Here is a 20,198-nt window from a genome sequence, read left to right as displayed (position 1 = left end):
TATTGGAAAGCACAATTCAGGAGATGGATTCAAGAAAGCTTCCAAGTCTCCAGCTCACTGAATATGCCTTGGAGTACAATGAAGTTAATTATCAAGAAATGGAAATGACACGGCACAGCAGTAAACCTGCCTAAAGCAGGCCATCCTTAAAAACGGAGTGACCACGCAAGGAGACTAGTGAGCGAGTTCGCGAAGGGATCTATGGCAACTCTGGAGGAGTTCAACTGGTGCTTCACCAGTCGTGGCAGCTTTATGGGAGAGTGGCAAAGAGAAAGCCATTGTTGGAAAAGAAAACTCAGATGAAATCTTGGCTAGAGTTTGCCAGAAGGTATGTGGAAGACTGAAGTCAGCTGAAGGAATGTTCTTTGATCTGATGAAACCAAAATTGAGCTTTTGGCCATCAAACTAAATGCTATGTTTGATGTAAGCCAAACACCACATGTCATCAAAAACACACCGTCCCAACCATGAAGCGTGTTGGTGGCTGCATCATGCTGTGGGGATGCTTCACTGCAGCAGGTCCTGGAAGGCTTGTGAAGGTAGAGAGTAAAATGACTGCAGCAAAATACAGGGAAATCCTGGAGGAAAACCTGATGCAGTCTGCAAGAGCAGCAACTTGGGAGAAGATTTGTTTTCCAGCAAGACAATGACCCCAAGTATAAAGCCAAAGCTACATAGGAATAACTTAAAAAGAACAAAGTTAATGTCCTGGAGTGGTCAAGTCAGAGTCCAGACCTCAATCCAATTGAGAATTTGTGGCTGGGCTTGAAAAGGGCTGTTCACTCACAATCCCCATGCAATCTGACAGAGCTTGAACAGTTTTGTGAAGAAGAATGGGGAAAAATTGCAGTGTCCAAATATGCAAAACTGACAGAGACCTATCCACACAGACTCAAGGCTGTAATTGCTGCCAAAGGTGCACCAACTAAATAATTACCCTGAGGGGGTGTGTAATTATGCCATCAATTATTTTGTGTTTAATAAATGTAATAAATTTAGACCAATTTGTGGAAATTTGTTCTCACTTTGAAAGAGTCTTTTCTGTTGATCAGTGTCAAAAATGCCCAATTAAATTGTTAGTCTCCATAGACGATGGATTTGCAAACTTTTTCCAGGGCGCAAGCCTGGGCAAGGTTGTGTGGAAGACTGGCAGTTGCCCAAGCTGCAAGTTTCCCCTCTCCACGCCACCAATGTTGTCCAAGGGAAGGGCATTAGGACCCATACAGCTTGGCACCAGTGTTGTGTGGTTAAATGCCTTGCTCAAGGATACACACGCAAGCCTCGGTCAAGGCTCGAACTAGCGATCTTCAGATAACTAGACGAACGCCTTAACCACTTGGCCACGCGCCAACACGGGTTCTAAATAGTAGTTAGCGCTGACAGGTTAGATTGTATGGAATCCAGGGAGAGCTAGCTAGTTGGATAAAAAAAAAAATGGCTTGATGATAAGAAGCAAAGTGAGATGGTGGAAGATGGTTTTACAGGCCAGAGTACCAGTGACTAGTGGTGTGCTTCAGAATTCAATGCTGGGTCGATGATTGTTTATCATCTATAACAACAATTTGATGAGGATGTACTGAAAATGGTTTGGAAGTTTACATATACTAAAATAAGTGGTATCATAGTCCATGAAAACGGTTACAGTGGAACCTTGGTCAGTTGAATAAGTGGTACAAGTGATGGCAAATTGAATTTAATTCAGGTAGGTGTGTGGTTTTGCATCTTCGGAAGTAAAACCAGGGGAGGACTTTTATAGGGAGCAGTAGTGCCCTAAGGAGTGCTATGAAACAGAGGGACCTAGGAGCACAGGTATGTGTGGTGGTGTAACCAGTAGAAAGGGAGGTGAAGAAGGCTTTTGGCATGTTGGTCTGTCAGTTTAGAAGTTGGGACGTTATTTTTCATTTGCAGTGTGAAGCATGCTAACATTTTGAGAAAAAGAAAAAAGGTAGTATTAGAGTAAATGAAGAACATTAAGATGGATATGGATATGTCCACAGGGCCTGAAAGGATATACCCAGGTTACTGGGAGAGGTAAAAGATCAGATTGCTGAGGCCTTGATCAAGGTCTTTGTGTTCTATCTAGGCACCGGTGATGTCTCAGTGTACTGATAAGTAGTAAATTTTATGCATTAGGGCTCTAATTATTCAATAAGGGAATTAGGAGTAATCCAGTGAGTCTCACATTAGTTGTAAGGAATCTATTGAAGGAGATTCTTAGAGAATATTTAGAATTTAGAAAACTGAGCTTTAGAAAAACATGGTCTAATTGGAGACATTCAACATGGCTTTGTGGAGCAAATTGTACCTACTAACGTGATTGAGTTTTTTGAGCAGGTGGCAAAAGTGATTGATGTAAGTAAATATCGGATGTTGTCTTCATGCATTTTAGTAAGGCATTTGACAAGGTCCCTCGTGCTAGGCTCATCCAGAGGATTAAGATACCTAGGATCCATGGTGGCTTGGCTGTTTGGATTCAGAATTGGCTTGCACGTAGAAGACAGATGAAGACATATTCTGGGTAGAAGTCCATGTGGATCACTAAGTTCACAGATGATACAAAATCAGTGGTTTTGTGGAATATTGCCCAAGGATACAGCAGGATATAGATTAGTTGCAGATGTGTGTGGAGAAATGGCAGAAGGAGGTAAATTCAGGCAAATGTGAGTTGTTTCAGTTTGGGAGATCAAATGCAAAGAAACAGTACACTGTTAATGATGAGACCCTTAACGTGCCTGCCCCCATAACTTGGCGCATTAAGTTGCAGCTTTATAAAACTCTGCTTAGACCACTTCTGGAGTATTGCATTCATTTCCGGTTGCCGGAAAGATGTAGAGACTTTGGAGAGGGTGCATGCTTACCAGGATGCTGCCGAGATTAGAGGACATGTCCTGTAAAGAGATGCTGACCAAGCTTGCTTTGTTTTTTCTGGAGGAGAGACCCAATAGCAGTTTATAAGATTCAGGTTTATTTACCACATGTATATTGAAACTTAGTGAAGTGTGTCATTTGAATTAAGAACCAACACTCCCACAGATGGGCTGGGGTTAGCTCTCAAGTGTTGCTATAAGAGAGGTGTAGATGGACAGCCAGTGTCTATTTCTCAGGTTGAAACGTTTCCTACTAGAGGACATGCATTTAATGTATGGGGTAAGTTCAAAGGAGATGCGTGGGCTGACGTTTTTTTACACGGAGCGGTGAGTGTCTGGAATGCACTGCCGGAGGTGGTAGTTGGGGTAAATATAATAGAATTTAATAGTATTTAATCATAATAGTATTTAAGAATCTCTTGGATAGCCAAAGGAACCTGTAGAGGATGGAGGATGTGGTATTTTGCTCGGCATTTAATTACAACTCCAAGGGGCCTGTTCCTGTGCTGTACTGTTTCATGCTCTAGCAGCTGTACTTATCAGTGATTGCATTTCAAATTTTTCCACCTCTTCTTGCGTAGTCAGATCCCAGTCAACAATTTTATTGACAATCTTAAGTAGCTGAGGAGGACTGGGGCAGTGACAGGGAGGAACATCGCGGCAATAAAAAATTCAGCAGACATGTAAAGCATCATCCTCTGTAGTCACATAGAGTTTTACTGAGGACATCTGGATGTAGTTTTATTTTCCATACCAAGAAAGATGTTTTTATCTTGGAGTCAGTGCAGTGTGAGTGTACTCATTAATTGATAGGATCAGCGGATTATTACCATGATTACTGAGCTTAGAGGAAAGAGGGATCTGATTGAGACCTAAAAGTTTCTGAGAAGGGTTAACGGAGTATCTGTTGTTTACACTGTAGTATACTTTAGAGTAACGGTTACCAACCTTTTTAAGCCCAAGATCCCCTACCTCGGCCTTTGTAAAAGGCAAGATCGACTGAGGCAGAAAAGACCAGAAGTAAAACCCCGCAACCCGGAAGTAGAAATAATGTGTAAACACCAGGGGTACCTGCCCTTTATTTGCACCGTTCAATATTGACAATATTCTTGCAGACCAGCCGATGGGGGTGGGGGGTGGTGGCGTGGTTAAACACGACGGGAATACAGCGATACTCAAAACAGGTTCCTTATGTCCAGTCTATTCTGCAATTTCGTTTTTGCGGCTCTTGGCACTTAGTTTCTGTCCCACACTGCTTACGCTTTTTCTGCTGAGAAAACTCAGCGGGTTTGTCTTTAAGTGCAGGGTGCTTGGACTCAGGGTACCGAAGCAGTTTTGAGGGCTTCATTGCCTAATTAGACAGACTCCGGGTCCGAGCTCCAGCCTCCCACCCACCTACCACCAGACGCCTTGGCCGGGTGCGTTTGGGCATGGGTCGGGTGAGAGGACAAGGTCAGGGCTGGAGGTCCCCGTGCCAGGCCCGCGGCAGTCGCCGTCCGGAGAGAGGGAGCGACCAAGCGAGGAGAGCAACAGGGCACGCCCGCCCCCCTTGTAGGATCTATTGGCCGACAAAAGTTTGTTTCAGTAGATCGCAGCGCGGTAGCTGCTCTGATACTTATGAAACCTTGAGATCAGATTAGGTCGTCTGTGAATATTTTAGCGCCGGGTTCCCCACAAACATTCGGTGTGCTAAACAGGTTTAGAGGCAGCACTCCAGGCCAGTAGCGACGACACTTGCTGCCGGCCGCCCGAAGCCAACCAGTGATCCCTGGCGAGAGGGTGTCACTGCGTTTAGGCGACTGATGACCTCGCCTGTATTCAAGTTCAACAGTGGGCGTGACAAGGAATGAGGAAAGGTGCAGCTGACTCATATCGTTTCCTCGTGGCCTGGTGGTTGGGGACCACTGAAGTACACTGTGTAGTGTGGGGGAGCTACACACATGCGCACTGGGCAGAAAGAACGGAACTAAAACCCTGCAACCCGGAAACAATCTCTCAACAGTATTTGTGTATTTATTTTTCATTTTTTTTTCGGGATCTACTGGGAAAGTCTCAAAGATCAACTAGTCGATCGTGATCGACGGATTGGCGACCACTACCTTAGAATGACAAGCTCTGCTACAGATTTTTCCAGATTAAGTGGTCAGCCATTTAGGACTGAGTTGCGATAGTTGTGGGCGTTTAACTGTTGAGAATAATGTACTTTTGAACATGAAGGGAATTAAGTAACGGGTATCACAGAGGAAAGTAGATTTACAGTACAGGATTGTGCCTTGCTCAAGGGTTTCTGTCCTACTTTTATTCTGGTATTCTTATATAATTGACGAATTTCATTGTTCTGTAATTCTGACCTTTTACCTCTTCTCACCTGCCTATCTCCTCCCCCAGTCCCACCTCCTTCCCTTTCTCCTATGCTGCACTGTCCTCTCCAATCAGATTCCTCCTTCAGCCCTCTACCTTTCCCACCCACTTGGCTTCACCGATCACCTTCTACCTATCCTCCTTCCCCTCCTCACCCCACCTTTTTATTCTGGCATCTTTCCTTCTTCCTTCTCAGTCCTGAAGAAGGGTTTCATCTCAAAACATCTTCCCTCATTTCCAAGAAAACTGCCTGACCTGCTGAGTTCCTCCAGCATTTTGTGTGTGTATTGCCTTGGATTTCCAGCATCTACAGAGTCTCTGGTGTTTATTGTTCATTAATGTTCCTCTGCGTTGTACAATAGAAACAATAATTCAGTTTCTTATTGGAGGCTGCATATTTCTCACCATTCTCCCATCAGCTATACTCAACCCCTCCACATATCACCATGTCAATAGGTACATTACAATCCTTATTTGAAATCTGGATCAATAGTTCAGTTTCATCTACCCAGGTGAGCCTTGTGTCCTTACAAACAATAATTCTCAATGTTTATCTATGTTGAGAAAATAGTGCAGTTGTTTTTGTGGGATTACCTTCAGGATTGTGGGATTGATAGTTTTTTAATTTAGCTACTCTTTAATGTTAATTTATTTAAATATTTATTTTCATTTATTTTAATGTTACAGCCAGCAAGGAAATATTGCTGCCATTTTTCAACAAATATAGAAGATATAGTCCAGGAATCCTCTGTTAAAGATATATCCTCGGAAAGGTAATATACGTCAAACGATTCAAGCAAAGATGAGAGCTATGCTGTTAAATGACCTGGAATTTCCACCTGCTTGACACAAAGTCCAATCAGATTTTTAATTTCCTTGACTGCAAAATGAAATCCGAACTTGAATTTATGGTTAACTATGTATATCAAAATGTACTTGCATACTTGAAGCAAATATGTTTGTCAAACAATTATTAATTTCAATTTGGCTTTGTATTGCTGGAAGATAAAATATGCTTATCCAGTAATGTTATGACCTGTTAAATATAGACTTCCGCTGACAATAACAACTGTGTGATTATTGGATCACTGTAGGGTAGTCAGCCTGAATAACACAGGAGAGGATGAGATTACCTGGGGCAGTGAAGAACTTCCAATTGACACTCTTCAGCAGACCCATTTATCCAAAGGTAAACTCCTATAATTTTAATGAGCTATGTTACATTTCAGAATACTGAACATCTACTTGACTGTTGACTGACTGTGCAGGAGGATGGGCTTCAAATTTTTATTTTTATTTTTTGGATCATTAGGTTCTGTTCCAGGGAAGGTGTGACCTGTGGAAAGGGATGGGGGACCAGTATCCTTGCAGGAAGGTGCTGGTTTTCTGGTGCTGCTCTGGGATGGTGCATTTAAATTGGAGTTGCCGAGTGATAGGATCCAGAGTGCCAGGGCAGCTAGTGAAGTGGTTGTCTATATTCATAGATAGGAACTGAAAGGTTGGGCATGATATGACTGATATTCTGGGTTGCATCTATTTCAGTTCAAAGTCCATTTATTATCAAAGTATGTATGCAATGTATAACCCTGAGGTTCACCTTCCCACAGACAGCCACAAAGCAAAGAGGAATAACCATGGAACTAGTTCAAAGAAACGTATCAAACCCCTAACACACAGTAAAAAAAGAAACAAATTGGGCAAACAGCAAAAAAAATTAGCAAGAGACAGAGAATATAAAACAACAATCCACAAATCATTGGACCAGTCCAGGCAATATTCAGTTCAGCTCAATCTACCGCTGCGTCATTTGTTAATGCCAAGCTGCAGAGCCAGTCTGCCCCAGTCAAAATCGCGCAACTATAGCGACAAAAAAAAAAGTGACAAGGTGATTTGTTGGTAAGGCAGATGAGCTTCGAGCATGGATCAGCACATTGAAATATAATATTGCAGCCATTAGTGAAAGTTGCTTTCAGAAGGAGCAGGGCTGGCTGCTCAGTGTTCCAGGGCCCCTTTGTTTTAGACATGGTAGAGTGGAGGTATTAAAGGGGGAGGAGTTGCTCTACTTTTCAGGGAAAATGTCACAGCAGTGCTCAGACAAGACAGACTGGAAGACTACTGAGGCTACATACATAGAAATGAGGATTAAATAAAGGATGACCATGTTAATGGGATTACATTATAGACATCGCAATAGTCAACAGGATTTAAAGGAGTAAATTTATAGAGAGAAAGCAGACATTTCTAAGGAAAAAAAGGGTTGTGAAAGTAACTTTCCACATGCTGACTGGAACTTCCATACTGTAAAAGGACAAGATGGGGATAGTTCATCAAATGTGTTCAGGAAAGGTTCCTTAATACAAAGAAGTCCCAACTAGAGAGAGTGTGATACAGGTAGTCCCCGAGTTACGAACGCCCGACTTACGGACAACTTGTACTTACAAACCGAGGAAGGAGAACGCCGTCCGCTATTTTAAGTTGTTGCAGTTGACATTGTGTTGAGTGTGTAACTTTGTATTTGGTTTAAATTTTTCTTAGCAAGATTCACCCTGATCCCAGCCCCCCCCCCCCACCCCCACACCCCAGTTCCGGTTGAAAAATGGAGCATGCGAAAGGCCCTGCTACAGTTATTACTAAGCAATGCAGTCGTTTAATTATTGGAATACATACATTTCTTAAGAGTTTTATATGCATAGAAAGGTAAAATATAGACTTGTATACACTAAGACAAACGTTTGACTAACTGACATTAAATAATACCGGATGCACTTGTTGCAACTTGCGTACAAAACCGATTTAAAGACGGACTCGGGAATGGAACTTGTTCGTGGCCCGGGGACTGCCTGTACTGTGTATCCTATTAGGGAATGAGACTGGATAGGTGACAGAGTATGAATAGGAAAACACTTTGGATCAAGTGATCATAATTCCATTAGTTTCAAGATAATTATGGAGAAGGATGAGTCTGATTCTAAAATGAAGTAAGGCCAATTTTGATGGCATCAGAAAGAATCTGGCAGGTGTGGATAGGGATAATTTGTTCTCTGGCAAAGGGACGCTCGGCAAGTAGAAAGTGAAATATTGAAAGTACAGAGTTTGTATGTTCCTGTTAGAATAAAAGGCAAGGCTAAAAAGTTTAGGGAATCTTGATTTTCAAGTGATGTTGAGGCCCTGGTTAAGAAGTAAAAGATGGAGGTGCATAGCAGGTATAGGCAGCAAGGAACTAATGAGGTGTTTGAGAAGTATAAGTAGTGATGATACATGAGGAAGATCATGGGGACTAAAAGAAGCTATAGGGTTGCTCTGGCAGATAAGGTGAAGGAAAATCCCTAAGGGCTTCTATGGATATATTACGAACAAGAAGCTAGCAAGGGACAAAATTGGTTAATTTGAAGGTCAATGTGGTCTCTTATGGAGCTAAAAGAAACAAAAAAGGTCTTAAATAGATTTTTTTGTATCTGCATTGGGAGATGGATAGATTCTTATAGAACTGAGCCAAAACAGGAAGTGCGGTTATTTTTATTTTTTTTTAGAGATGTACGAATGTATGAACATTGGAGACAAATTTGAAAGTAGCATAGCAGGGAACGGGCCCACATTGAGTTTCGGAGTCAAAGTATGAGCAGACTGCTGTTTGCCTGAGGCAGCTCCTGCTCTGCTCTACACTGTGAACTCATAATTTGCTGGGACCCAGTCTCTGGAGAGAAGGCTATGCCCACGGCAGTGATGGAAGAATTATTTTGGTTCCCATCCTAAAGCAAAGGTGCCCCTGAACTGATCAAGGCTGCACTTTAGGAAGGTAGAAAGCCCTTGCAAGGATAAATATCAGTTTCCCTCTGTTTCTCAATTAAGTCTTGGACTCATAAATGTAATTGCAAAGAAAACAGCAATGCCTGCGGAGATTCAGCATGGCACCAAAAATCTTGGCAAACTTCTATAGAAGTGTGCTGACTGGCAACGTTATGCCTGGTGTAGGAACACCAATACCTTTGAGTGGAAAATCCTACAAAAGGTAGTGGATTTGGTCCAGTAAGTCATGGGTAAACCTCCTAACCATTGAGCATATCTACATGAAACCTTGACATAGAAAAGCCGCATCAATCGTCAAAGATCCTCACCACCCAGGTCATGCTCTTTTCTCAAGGCTGCCATCAGGTAGAAGGTACAGGTGCCAGGACTCTCACCACCAGGTTCAAGAATAGTCACTACACCTCAATCATCAGGCTCTTGAACAAAAGGGACAACTACACTCATCCTGATTCAGCTGTTCCCTCAAACAATGGTCTCACTTTAAGGACTATTTATCCTGTTATTTCATGCTCTCATTACTTAGTGCTATTTATTTATATTTGCATTCGCACAGTTTGTTGCTCATTGATCCTGTTTACTGTTACTGTTCTGTAGGTTTGCAGGAAAATGAATCTCAGGGTTGTATATGTATATACTCTGATGATAAATTTTACTTTGAACTTTGAAGTAAATTATGCTGAATATTCTGGTCTGGAATAATATTGTACTCTGCATTGCTACAGAATGGGACATAATTTCATGTGTATTTCTGTATGTAATTGCATTTGACTAAATGTTGCAAGCTTTAATTCATAAGAAAATTAATTACGTTAATTTCTGTTCCTTGTGAATTGCACCAGAAATTATTGAATTTTAGTTTTTTAGCAATAAGAATATCTAAATCACAGTATTGCTGTACTTTGTTCACAGTGATTATGTTACTTTATAAATTAATCACTTTTTTCTTTGTTATACTTCTGAAGAACATCCAGCAATGGGAGAGAAGCTAGTTGCCCTTTCAGTTGTAAAGGTTCCCCCTGAGAGTCAATATACAGGCTCCAAACTGGTGGCGATCATTAAAACACTACACAGGTTGCTGGAACAAAAGATTCCTATGCAAGAATTTGAGGTATGTTCTCAAACGTATTTACTGAAGTCTATTATAAAAGATGTAGTAACAGAGCACATAGATGGGATTTGAAAAGTAATCCTAGATTTATGAAAGGAAGTTGTAGTTGAGAAACTTTCTGGAGTGTTTTTATTTTTGAGAATGTAACTGGAAAAATAGATGAGGAAAAGTCAGTGGGTGTGCTTTATTTGGGTTTTTAAAAGCTTGCTTTTAAAATCTGATATTAAAAGCTGCTGTGCAAAGTCAAAGCAGGTGGGATTAAGGAAGATAGGTAACAGCTTATGGCATGTTGGCCTTCATCAATCCAAGTACTGAGTATAGGAGATGGGATGTTGGAGTTCTTTAAGACATTGGTGGAGCCTAATTTGGAGTGTTGTGTGCAGTTTTGGTCACCTAGCAACAAGAAAGATGTAAATACATTTGAAAGAGTGCAAAGAAAATTTACTAGGATGTTGTCAGGTCTGGTGGACTTGAGATGGGAAGATTGAATAGGTTAAGACTTTATTCCTTGGAACATAAAAGATTGAGAGGAGATTTAATAGAGATGTACAAAATTATGAGGGGTATAGATAGGGTAAATGCAAGCAGGCTTTTTCCACCGATGTTGGGTGGGACTACAACTAGAAGTCATGGGTTAAGGCTGAAAAGTGAAAATGTTAAGGGGAACATGAGGAGAAACTTCTTCACTCAGAGGGTCATGAGAGTGTGCAATGAACTGCCTGCACAAGTGGTGCATGCAAGCTTGATTTCATTGTTGAAGAGAAGTTTGGATAGGTACGTAAATGGAAGGGGTATGGTGTGCAGGTCAATGAGAGAAGGCAGTTTAAATGGCTCAACATAGACTGCATGAGTTGAATGGGCCTTTTCCTGTGCTGTAGCTTTCTGACACTATGGCATTAGACTAACTTGGATTGATAATTGGTTGATAGGCAAGATACAAAGAAGTGAATGATGCGTTTGTTCCTGCCAACCGATCCATAATGGTGCCCTGTTCTGTGGTAAGAAGAGGGTGACAGGGATCTGTGCTTTCAGTAAGACTATTTACACTATATACCCATGATCTGGGTGATGGAGTTAAATGTAATACTTTTGCAGTTGCCAATGAAATGTATCTGGGTGGAATTGTGGGTTATGAAGAAATAAGGAGGCTTTAAGACAGTAAGTTAAGTGAGTAGGCAACTATATTGAAGATGCAGGGCAATATAAATAAATGTAAATACTCCACCATTGGAAAATGATGATAGATTAGTGCAAAGGGACCAGAGTTATTGAAAGAAAACATCAAGAGTGCAGTAAGCGTTTAAGGAAGCAACTGGTGTCCCATTGCAAGGATGTTTTGAGCACAAGGGCATGATGCCTTACTGTAATGTGTACAGAGTCTTGGAAACGCTTGGAAAATTGTACAATCCTGCGATGGTAGGATTATCATTAGAGGGGAGATTAGAAGAATCAGAGGAGTTCTCATTGAAATATACAGAATTCTGCAGGGCTATCTAAAGTGCAAATAGCAAGGTGTCTCCCCTTGCTGGGAAGTCTACAGTGAGGGAATCGTAATCTCAGGAGAGTTTTTAATTAGATATGAGGCAGTGTTGTATAAAAGAACATTATACCTCATTAATCTAAATGATACATTTCAATAGCACCTACAGGACCTGAAACCTTTAGATGAATGTTTAGTTGGACAAACAAAAGAAAATCGGAGGAAGAACAGATATAAAAATATACTGCCTTGTAAGTAAAACGTATTATCTTATATTTTAAATGAGTAATCCTTTGGTATATAAATAACAATCATTTAGTATAGATCAAAGATGTTAGATGTCTAGACATGACAACCTTAATTAAAAGCTAACCGGTCCGAAGTTCCCACACAGCCTCTAAGGTAGTAAAACTCCAATGAACTGGCATGTCTGGGACTTCAGTTATGTCTATCCAGCAGATTTTCTGAACTATTGGATGCTTCACAATTTTAATTCACTTTCTTTTTTAAAGACTGAGTTCATTTAAATGTTACTGCAGTAAGAGACCAGACAAATGTGAAAGGAGAAAAGGAATGGTGACCAGCTAGATCTTGTTAACAAGAACTGATTCAGTGCACACATTCATTGTAAGACTAATACACTGTACCATTCATTTAAGATCTGAACTTTTGGTAACAATGCATCTCTTAATTTTGAATACAGTTTTTCAGATACTTTAGAAGAAGTAAAAGGTTTTTTTGATCTGAAGCTCTCCCTTTCCATGGGATCACCTGACCTGCATAGTGTTTCCAGCATTTTCTATTTTTATTTCCTTGTCCCCTCATCAGTTCTACTCGCAAAAACAACTTTAAGACTGAATTCAATGTGTAACCATCATAATTTTTCGTATGATTTTATCAAAACATAGTTACTTTTATATTTATGAACTCAGTTTGACTGGGAACGTTGTTGATTGCATGATTTGTGTTTTTCACTGTGCACTGGGTGTTGGTCTTTTTTTAATCGGATTCTTTTGGGTTTCTTGTGGCTGCCTGTAAGCAGATGAATCTCAAGGTTGTATAATTTATACTTTGAGTATAAATGTACTTTGAATCTTTGATTTTTTTTTGTATAATTCTCAATTCTGTCTTGACATTGATTAGATAGTTATGAAATATTTGTAAAAATTGTTCAATTATTTATATTTTAACTGTAGATGATGGCACACGGGTTCCTCTTGGAGCAGAGCATGGATACATTAATGCCAGCTTTATAAGGATTCCTGTGGATAAGAAGGAATGCATATATATTGCATGTCAAGGACCACTAACTCACACAGTGGCAGACTTCTGGCAAATGGTTTGGGAACAGAAATCTAATGTCATTGCCATGATGACCCTAGAGGTCGAAGGGGGGAAAATCAAGTGTCAAAGATACTGGCCAGAACTTCAGGGCCAATCCATGATGATCAATAACAGAATGAAGATAATCCTTCGGAGCAGTGAACTACTGAAAGAATTTATTATTCGGAAAATTGAGATAAATGATGTATGGGTAGGCACAAAGTAGTATTTACACTATTCCATTACCTTTCCAACATGTTAGTCCCATGGACTCCTATTCTACCACAATGAAGCCACTCTCAGGTTGGAGAAGCAGCACCTTGTATTCCATCTAGGTAGCCTCCAACCTGATGGCATGAACATCAATTTCTCCAACCTCCGGTAATCTTTTCGCCCCTCTTCAATTCCACACTCTGCCCCCCTTACCTCTTCTCCTCACCTGCCTATCATCTCACCCTGGTGCTGCTCCTCTTCCTTTCTCCCATGGCCCATTCACCTATCAGTTCCTCCTCCTCCAACCTTTTACCTTTTCCACCTATCACCTCTCAGCTTTTTACTTCATCCCTCATTTTCCTTGGCTTCACCTGTCATAATCTAAGTTGTGCTCTTTCCCATCCCCTCACTTTCTTATTCTGGCACCCTCCCCCTTCCTTACCAATCCCAACGAAGGGTTTCTGCCCGAAACATCAATTGTTTATTCACTTCCAAAGTTGCTGTTCTACCTGCTGAGTTCCTCCAGCGACTTGTGTGTGTTGCTGTAGATTTTCAGCATCTCGTGTGTTATATACACTATGCTGTTTTGTTTCCTTATAATAGCACAGAACACTTGATAATTGGTAATGTGCACTGTAGCACAAAGTGCTGCAGCAAATTGGTAACTCCTTGCCTTTAGCTATATTGTTCCCAAGGTGCCAGATGTTGAATTCTTCTAATCTGAAGCCAGTTGGCCTCAACAGCGGACTTTCTCCCTCATACTTCAGTATCTGAGCCTCCACCTGGAGGCTGCCAGACCTTTTTTTAAATATATTATCTGAATCTGATGGGTTTAAATCATTGGAACTATAACAAAATGGGGTATTAAGTCCAAAGGAACACTGGCAATCACGTTTCCATTTGATTATTGCTTCCAGATGACGATTGGTTTGTGATAACAATTCTTTTATTTATAGAGTGGCGAATCACGGCAAATTACTCATCTGAACTTTACTGCCTGGCCAGATCACGGGACTCCAAAACAACCAGAACAATTAGTCGACTTTCTCACCTTCTTGAGGTACATCAAACATTCTGGTCCCCTCATTGCCCACTGCAGTGCTGGGATTGGCCGTTCTGGGACTCTTATTTGTCTAGATGCAGTGTTGACATTCATCAGCAAAGGTCTTGATGTAAGTATAACTTTAAATTAATGATTCATACAAAATTATTCTTACCCACTCATAGGATATGAAGATATAATCCAGGCTGCCACAGCAAAAGATAATTTTGCATGTCATTATCAATTTACCTTTGGAAATATAACCATTAAACTTGTTTAGTATTGCAAAGGATGTGATTATTTTTTTTTAAAAAAGGAAAATTAAGATTACAAAATGCAGTTACATTATTTGAACTGTGAAGAAATGGTAATGGAATTTTAAGTTTGTAAACTCAGATTCTGTTGAAATATTGATAAACTACAAGAGTAAAAGTCAAAATACGAGCCAGTGGGGGTAGGTGGGTTCTTATTGTGAAGGTCAGCGGTAAAAGTAGGTAAACTCATCTGTACATAGTGCAGCTGATGATCGACATGTTTCCATCATTATCTTGAATATTGTTGACAATAATAGCTAGAAAATACCCAGGAAATACATTAGTCCATTGCCAAAGGTGATATCTGGGATTCCTAGAGTTGCCATACCACGCCATTAAAGAACAGAAGAGTGTGCCCTGAGCAAGAATGTCTAGTGAGATGTATGCTGGATATGAAAGAATGAATATAGTGACAAGTTGTAGTTTCCAGTAAAAAGTCATGTCTTGGGCCCCTAAAGTCAAAATTTTAAATGGTCTCTTTTTGTAGAAAGTAACTGGTGGGGAACTGTACTTAGTTTATCATGTAAACAAGAGATGCCTATCCAAGCTTGGGCTATTTATGGTGACATTGTCACCAAACTTGGCATAGAACAACACAGCACAGTACAGACATTTCAACGCACAATATTGTGCCAATCTTTCAGTCATCTCCCAGATCTTTCCAAGCTTCCCTTCCACATAGCCCTCCATTTTTCTTTCATCCATTTGCCTAAGAATCTCTTAAATGCCCCTCATATATCCTCCCTCTACGACCACCCCAGCAGTGCATTCCATACACCCATCACTCACTGTGTTTATATGAGGCAAACAAACCTACCTCTGATATCCACCCCTGTACTTTCCTCCAGTTGCCTTAAAGTTATGGCCCCTCATATTAGCCATTTCCAAGCTGGGAGAAAGGCACTGGTTGTCCACTCTATGTATGACCACCTTCTACACTATCCCAAAAGTCTTCCTCAATGGAGTTCTGTGGCTTACACTTTCACCAATACTCAAGAGTGAAAGCATTTAAATTCCCTGCAGAGCACTTAAGCTCTGACTGCACTGTCCATCTTGAGCCCCTAGTCACTTGCTATTTCAGCTCCCCTTCTCATTGACCTCTTGACCTTCTTGCCCTCAGCCTTCCCCAGTGCCAGGGTCAGACCAAATATAAACTCAAGGAATAACACCTTGTGTTCTGCCTTGGTCATCTATACGCTAGAAGTGTGACTCTTGGATATTCAAATTCTTCCTTCTGATCAACCCAGGTGCTCTCACCCCTCTTTATCCAAGCCTCAGCAATGCCCCCATTATCTAATTCTGCGCCTCCTCCCTAATCTGGTTCCGTATGTTCACCATGCATTCACTTAACCTACTATTCCAAATGGCTGCCATCTGTCTTTATGTTTCAACTTGCGAAAAGGCAGTGGCAGATCACGGCAGCACAATCAAGCTTTGGCCAATGACTGATCCACGTTTGAGATTGACCAGCAAGAGCAAATTAAAGGAAGGCAGGGGTAAGAGTAGTGGCCATCGTCTGAGTGGACAGTGTCAGAATGGTGATTTTGAGGCTTTGGCTCTTCGAGGCTTGTTTTATCAACACACACAAAATGCTGGAGGAACTCAGCAGGCCAGGCAGCATCTATGGAGAAAAGTACAGTTGACTTTTCGGGCCGAGACCCTTCTGTACGATGAAAGGTTCTGGCCCGAAGCGTTGACAGGTAGAGAAATAGTTACACCCAAGGTGCAGGTCACAAGAGACTGAGTGACAGTCAGGAAGGGGAAAGGAGTGAAGGAGCCAGTGCAGAGTACCCCTGTGGCCATCCCCCTCAACAACAGGTTTATTACTTTGGATACTGTTGGAGGGGTTGACCTAACTCTGGAAAGTCACAGTGGTCAGGTCTCTGGTGTTGAGTCAGCCTCTGTGACTCAGAAGGGAAGGGGGAGAAGAGGCATGGTGTGGTGATAAGAGGATTCATTAGTTAGGGGAAACAGACAGGAGGTTCTCTGGGCGAGAATGAGATTCCCAGAAGATATGTTACTTCCTGGGTGCCAGGGTCCAGGACATCTCGGATCAAGTCCTGAGCATTCTTAAAGTGAGAGGGTTACAGCCTGGGATCATGATCCATATAGGTATCAATGACGTGTAGGACAAGTGCTGAGGTTCTGCACAGGGAGTTGGGGGCTAAGTTAAAGGGTTGTGATCTCCGGATTGCCACCCAAGCCACGTGCTAGTGAGGCCAGAAATGGGAAGATTCTGCAGTTTAACATGGCTAAGGAGTTGGTGTATGAGGGAGGGCATAAGATTTTTGGATCACATTGGGCTCTGTTCCAGGGAAGGTGGGACTTGTACAGAAGGGATGGTTTTCTCCTGAACTGGAGGAGGACTGATATCCTAGTGGGAAAGCTTGTTAATGCTGCACGGTGGGGTTTAAACTAGTTACAGGGAGATGGGAACCAGAGTGCCAGAACAGTTAACAGGTTGTAGAGGCAGATGTTGGTAAGACCTCAGAGTCAGGAACCAAAAGATTGTGCGTGCTGCAACGAGTGTCCTGGGTTCAGGGAAAATGTCATGGCTGCAACGAGTGTCCTGGGTTCAGGGAAAATGTCATGGCTGCAACGAGTGTCCTGGGTTGCGTACATTTCAATGCAAGAAGCATCATAGGAAAGGTGGATGAGCTCTGGGCATGGATGAACAGTTGGAATTATGACATTGTAGCCATTAGTGAGACGGTTGCAGGAGGAGCAGGACAATACTCTGGGGTACTGTTGCTTGAGACGTGACAGAGCAGGAGGGATTAAAGGAGGAGGAATGGTGTTACTAATCAGGGAAAATGTCATGGCAGTAACATAAGGTTGCTATAGTAGGTGATTTTGTTTCCAAAGATTGACTGAGAATCCCATACTGTAAAGGACTAGGATTTGTCAAATTTGTTCACGAAGTTTCCTTCATCAGTACACAGAAGTCCCAACAAGAGAGTGTGCAATACTAGATCTGCTATCAGGGAATGAGACAAGGCAGGTGTCGGAAGTTTGTGTAGAGGAACACTTTACATTTAGAGACCATAATGCCATCAGTTTCAAAGTAAATATGCAAAAAGATAGATTGGTCCATTGGTTGAGATTCTAAATTGATGAGCCAATTTTGATGGTATCAGAAATGATCTGGGAGTGTGGATTGGGACAGGCTGTTTTCTAGCAAAGGTGTACTTGGAAAGTGGGAGGACTTCAAAGACAAAATTTTAGAACGAAGAACAGAGAATAGTACAGCTCAGCGCAGGCCCTTCGGCCCACAATGTTGTGCCAACCCTTAAACCCTGCATCCCACATAACTCCCTACCTTAAATTCCTCCATATATCTGTATAGTAGTTTCTTAAATTTCACTAGTGTATCTGCCTCCACCACTGACTCGGGCAGTGCATTCCACGCACCAACCACTCTCTGATTAAAACTCCTTCTTCTAATATCCCCCTTAAACTTCCAACACCTTATGTTAAAGCCAAGTCCTCTTGTATTGAGCAGTGGTGCCCTGGGGAAGAGGCGCTGGCTGTCCACTCTATCTATTCCTCTTAATATCTTGTATAGCTCTATAATGTCTCTTCTCATCCTTCTCTCCAAAGAGTAAAGCCCTAGCTCCCTTGATCTCTGATTATTATGCATCCTCTGTAAACCAGGCAGCATCCTGGTAAATCTCCCCTGTACCCTTTCCAATGCCTCCACATCCTTCCTATAGTGAGGCAACCAACTAGACACGGTACTCCGTGTGGCCTAACCAAAGTTTTATAGAGCTGCATCATTAACTTGTGACTCTTACACTCTATCCCTTGACTTATGAAAGCTAACACCCCATAAGTTTTCTTAACTATCCTATCTACCTGTGAGGAAACTTTCAGGGATCTGTGGACATGTACCCCCAGACCCCTCTGCTCCTCCACACTACCAAGTATCCTGCCATTTACTTTGTATTATGCCTTAGAGTTTGTCCTTCCAAAGTGTACCACCTCACACTTCTCTGGGTTGAACTCCATCTGCCACTTCTCAGCCCACTTCTGCATTCTATTAATGTCTCTCTGCAATCTTCAACAATACACTATCCACACCACCAACCTTTGTGTCATCTGCAAACTTGCCAACCCACCCTTCTTATCCCACATCCAGGTCGTTAATAAAAACCACAAAAAGTGGAGGTCCCAGAACAGATCCTTGTAGCATGGTTTGAGAATAAGGGTAGGTCATTTAGGATAGAGTTAAGGAAAAACTTCGTCTTCCAGAGAGTTGTGGGGGTCTGGAATGCACTGCCTCGGAAGGCAGTGGAGGCCAATTCTCTGGATGCTTTCAAGAAGGAGCTAGATAGGTATCTTATGGATAGGGGAATCGAGGGATATGGGGACAAGGCAGGAACTGGGTATTGATAGTAGATGATCAGCCATGATCTCAAAATGGCGGTGCAGGCTTGAAGGGCCGAATGGTCTACTTTTGCACCTATTGTCTATTGACACCACTAGTCACAGCCCTCCAACCCTAATGTACTCCCTCCAGCACGACCCTCTGTTTTCTGCAGACAAGCCAATTCTGAATCCACCTGGTCAAACTTCCCTGGATCCCATGCCTTCTGACTTTCTGAATAAGCCTACCGTGTGGAATTTTGAGATTACAAAGCTTGTATAAGCCTGTCAGAATAAAAGGTAAAGATAACAAGTGTAGGGAACCTTGGTTTTCAAGAGATATTGAGAACTGGTTTAGAAATAGGCAAGCAGGAACAAATGAGATGCTTATGGAGTATAGGAAATGCAAGAGAACACTTAAGAAATCAGGCAGGCTAATAGAAGGCATGAAGTTGCTTTAGCAGTCAAGGCAAAGGAGAATCCTAAGGGATTCTACAGATATGTTAGGGCAAAAGGATTGCAAGGGATAAAATGGGTCCTCTGGAAGACCAGAATAGTAATCCTTGTATCTGTGGAGGAGATCCTGAATGAATTCTTTGTATCTGCAGTTACTTGGGAGACGGATACAGAGTCTATAGAAGTGAGGTAAAACAGCACCAACTTCATGGGCCCTGTAAAGATTACAGAGGACTATTTTTTGTTACCCTGTGGCAAATCAGGGTGGATAATTCCCCAGGGCCTGACAAGGTGTTCCCTCGAACCCTGTGGGAGGCAAGTGCAGAAATTGCCGGGGCCCTAGCAGAGATACTTAAAACATCCTTAGCAACAGGGGTTGTACCAGAGAATTGGAGGATAGCCTATGTTGTTTCACTGTTTACACTGTCTAAACAGAAACCAAGAAATTATAGACCAGTGAGTCTGACATCAGTTGTGGGAACGTTATTGGAAGCTATTCTAAAGGACCAACTATATAAGTATTTAGATAAACATGGACTGATTAAGGATAGTCACCATGGCTTAGTGCTTGGTAGGTCATGTCTAAACAGTCTTACAGAGTTTTTCAGGGATGTTACCGGAAGTGGCTGAAGGCAAAGCAGTGGTTGTTGTCTACATGGATTTTATCAAGGTCCCACATGAGAGGCTGGTCAGGAAGGTTCGGTCACTCACATTCAGGATATGATAGTAAATTGGATTAGATACTGGCTTTGTGGGAGAAGCCAGGGAGCGGTAGTAGAGGGTTGCCTTTCTGACTGGAGGCCTCTGACTATGTGCCACAGGGTTCGGTGCTGGGTCCATTGTTGTTTGTCATCTATATCAA

The 20,198-nt window shown here is 41.9% G+C and overlaps 1 protein-coding gene across 4 annotated transcripts in view; it reads left to right on the top strand.

Annotated features, from left to right (window-relative positions):
- ptpn13 (protein tyrosine phosphatase non-receptor type 13) overlaps nucleotides 1-20,198 on the top strand; it is a 303,931-nt gene that overhangs the window by 276,382 nt on the left and 7,351 nt on the right. For all 4 annotated transcript variants that reach the window (XM_059988683.1, XM_059988682.1, XM_059988681.1 and 1 more), the window contains 6 exons: nucleotides 5,916-6,001; nucleotides 6,323-6,417; nucleotides 9,998-10,143; nucleotides 11,784-11,874; nucleotides 12,820-13,157; nucleotides 14,116-14,331. In XM_059988683.1, the coding sequence (XP_059844666.1) occupies nucleotides 5,916-6,001; nucleotides 6,323-6,417; nucleotides 9,998-10,143; nucleotides 11,784-11,874; nucleotides 12,820-13,157; nucleotides 14,116-14,331 (972 nt within the window). The remainder of the gene's footprint in view (nucleotides 1-5,915; nucleotides 6,002-6,322; nucleotides 6,418-9,997; nucleotides 10,144-11,783; nucleotides 11,875-12,819; nucleotides 13,158-14,115; nucleotides 14,332-20,198) is intronic.

This window comes from Hypanus sabinus, chromosome 14, assembly GCF_030144855.1.
Source record: "Hypanus sabinus isolate sHypSab1 chromosome 14, sHypSab1.hap1, whole genome shotgun sequence".
Taxonomy (NCBI): domain Eukaryota; kingdom Metazoa; phylum Chordata; class Chondrichthyes; order Myliobatiformes; family Dasyatidae; genus Hypanus; species Hypanus sabinus.
The sequence above is the reverse complement of the archived record's forward strand: the minus strand, read 5'-3'. Positions and strand labels throughout refer to the sequence as shown.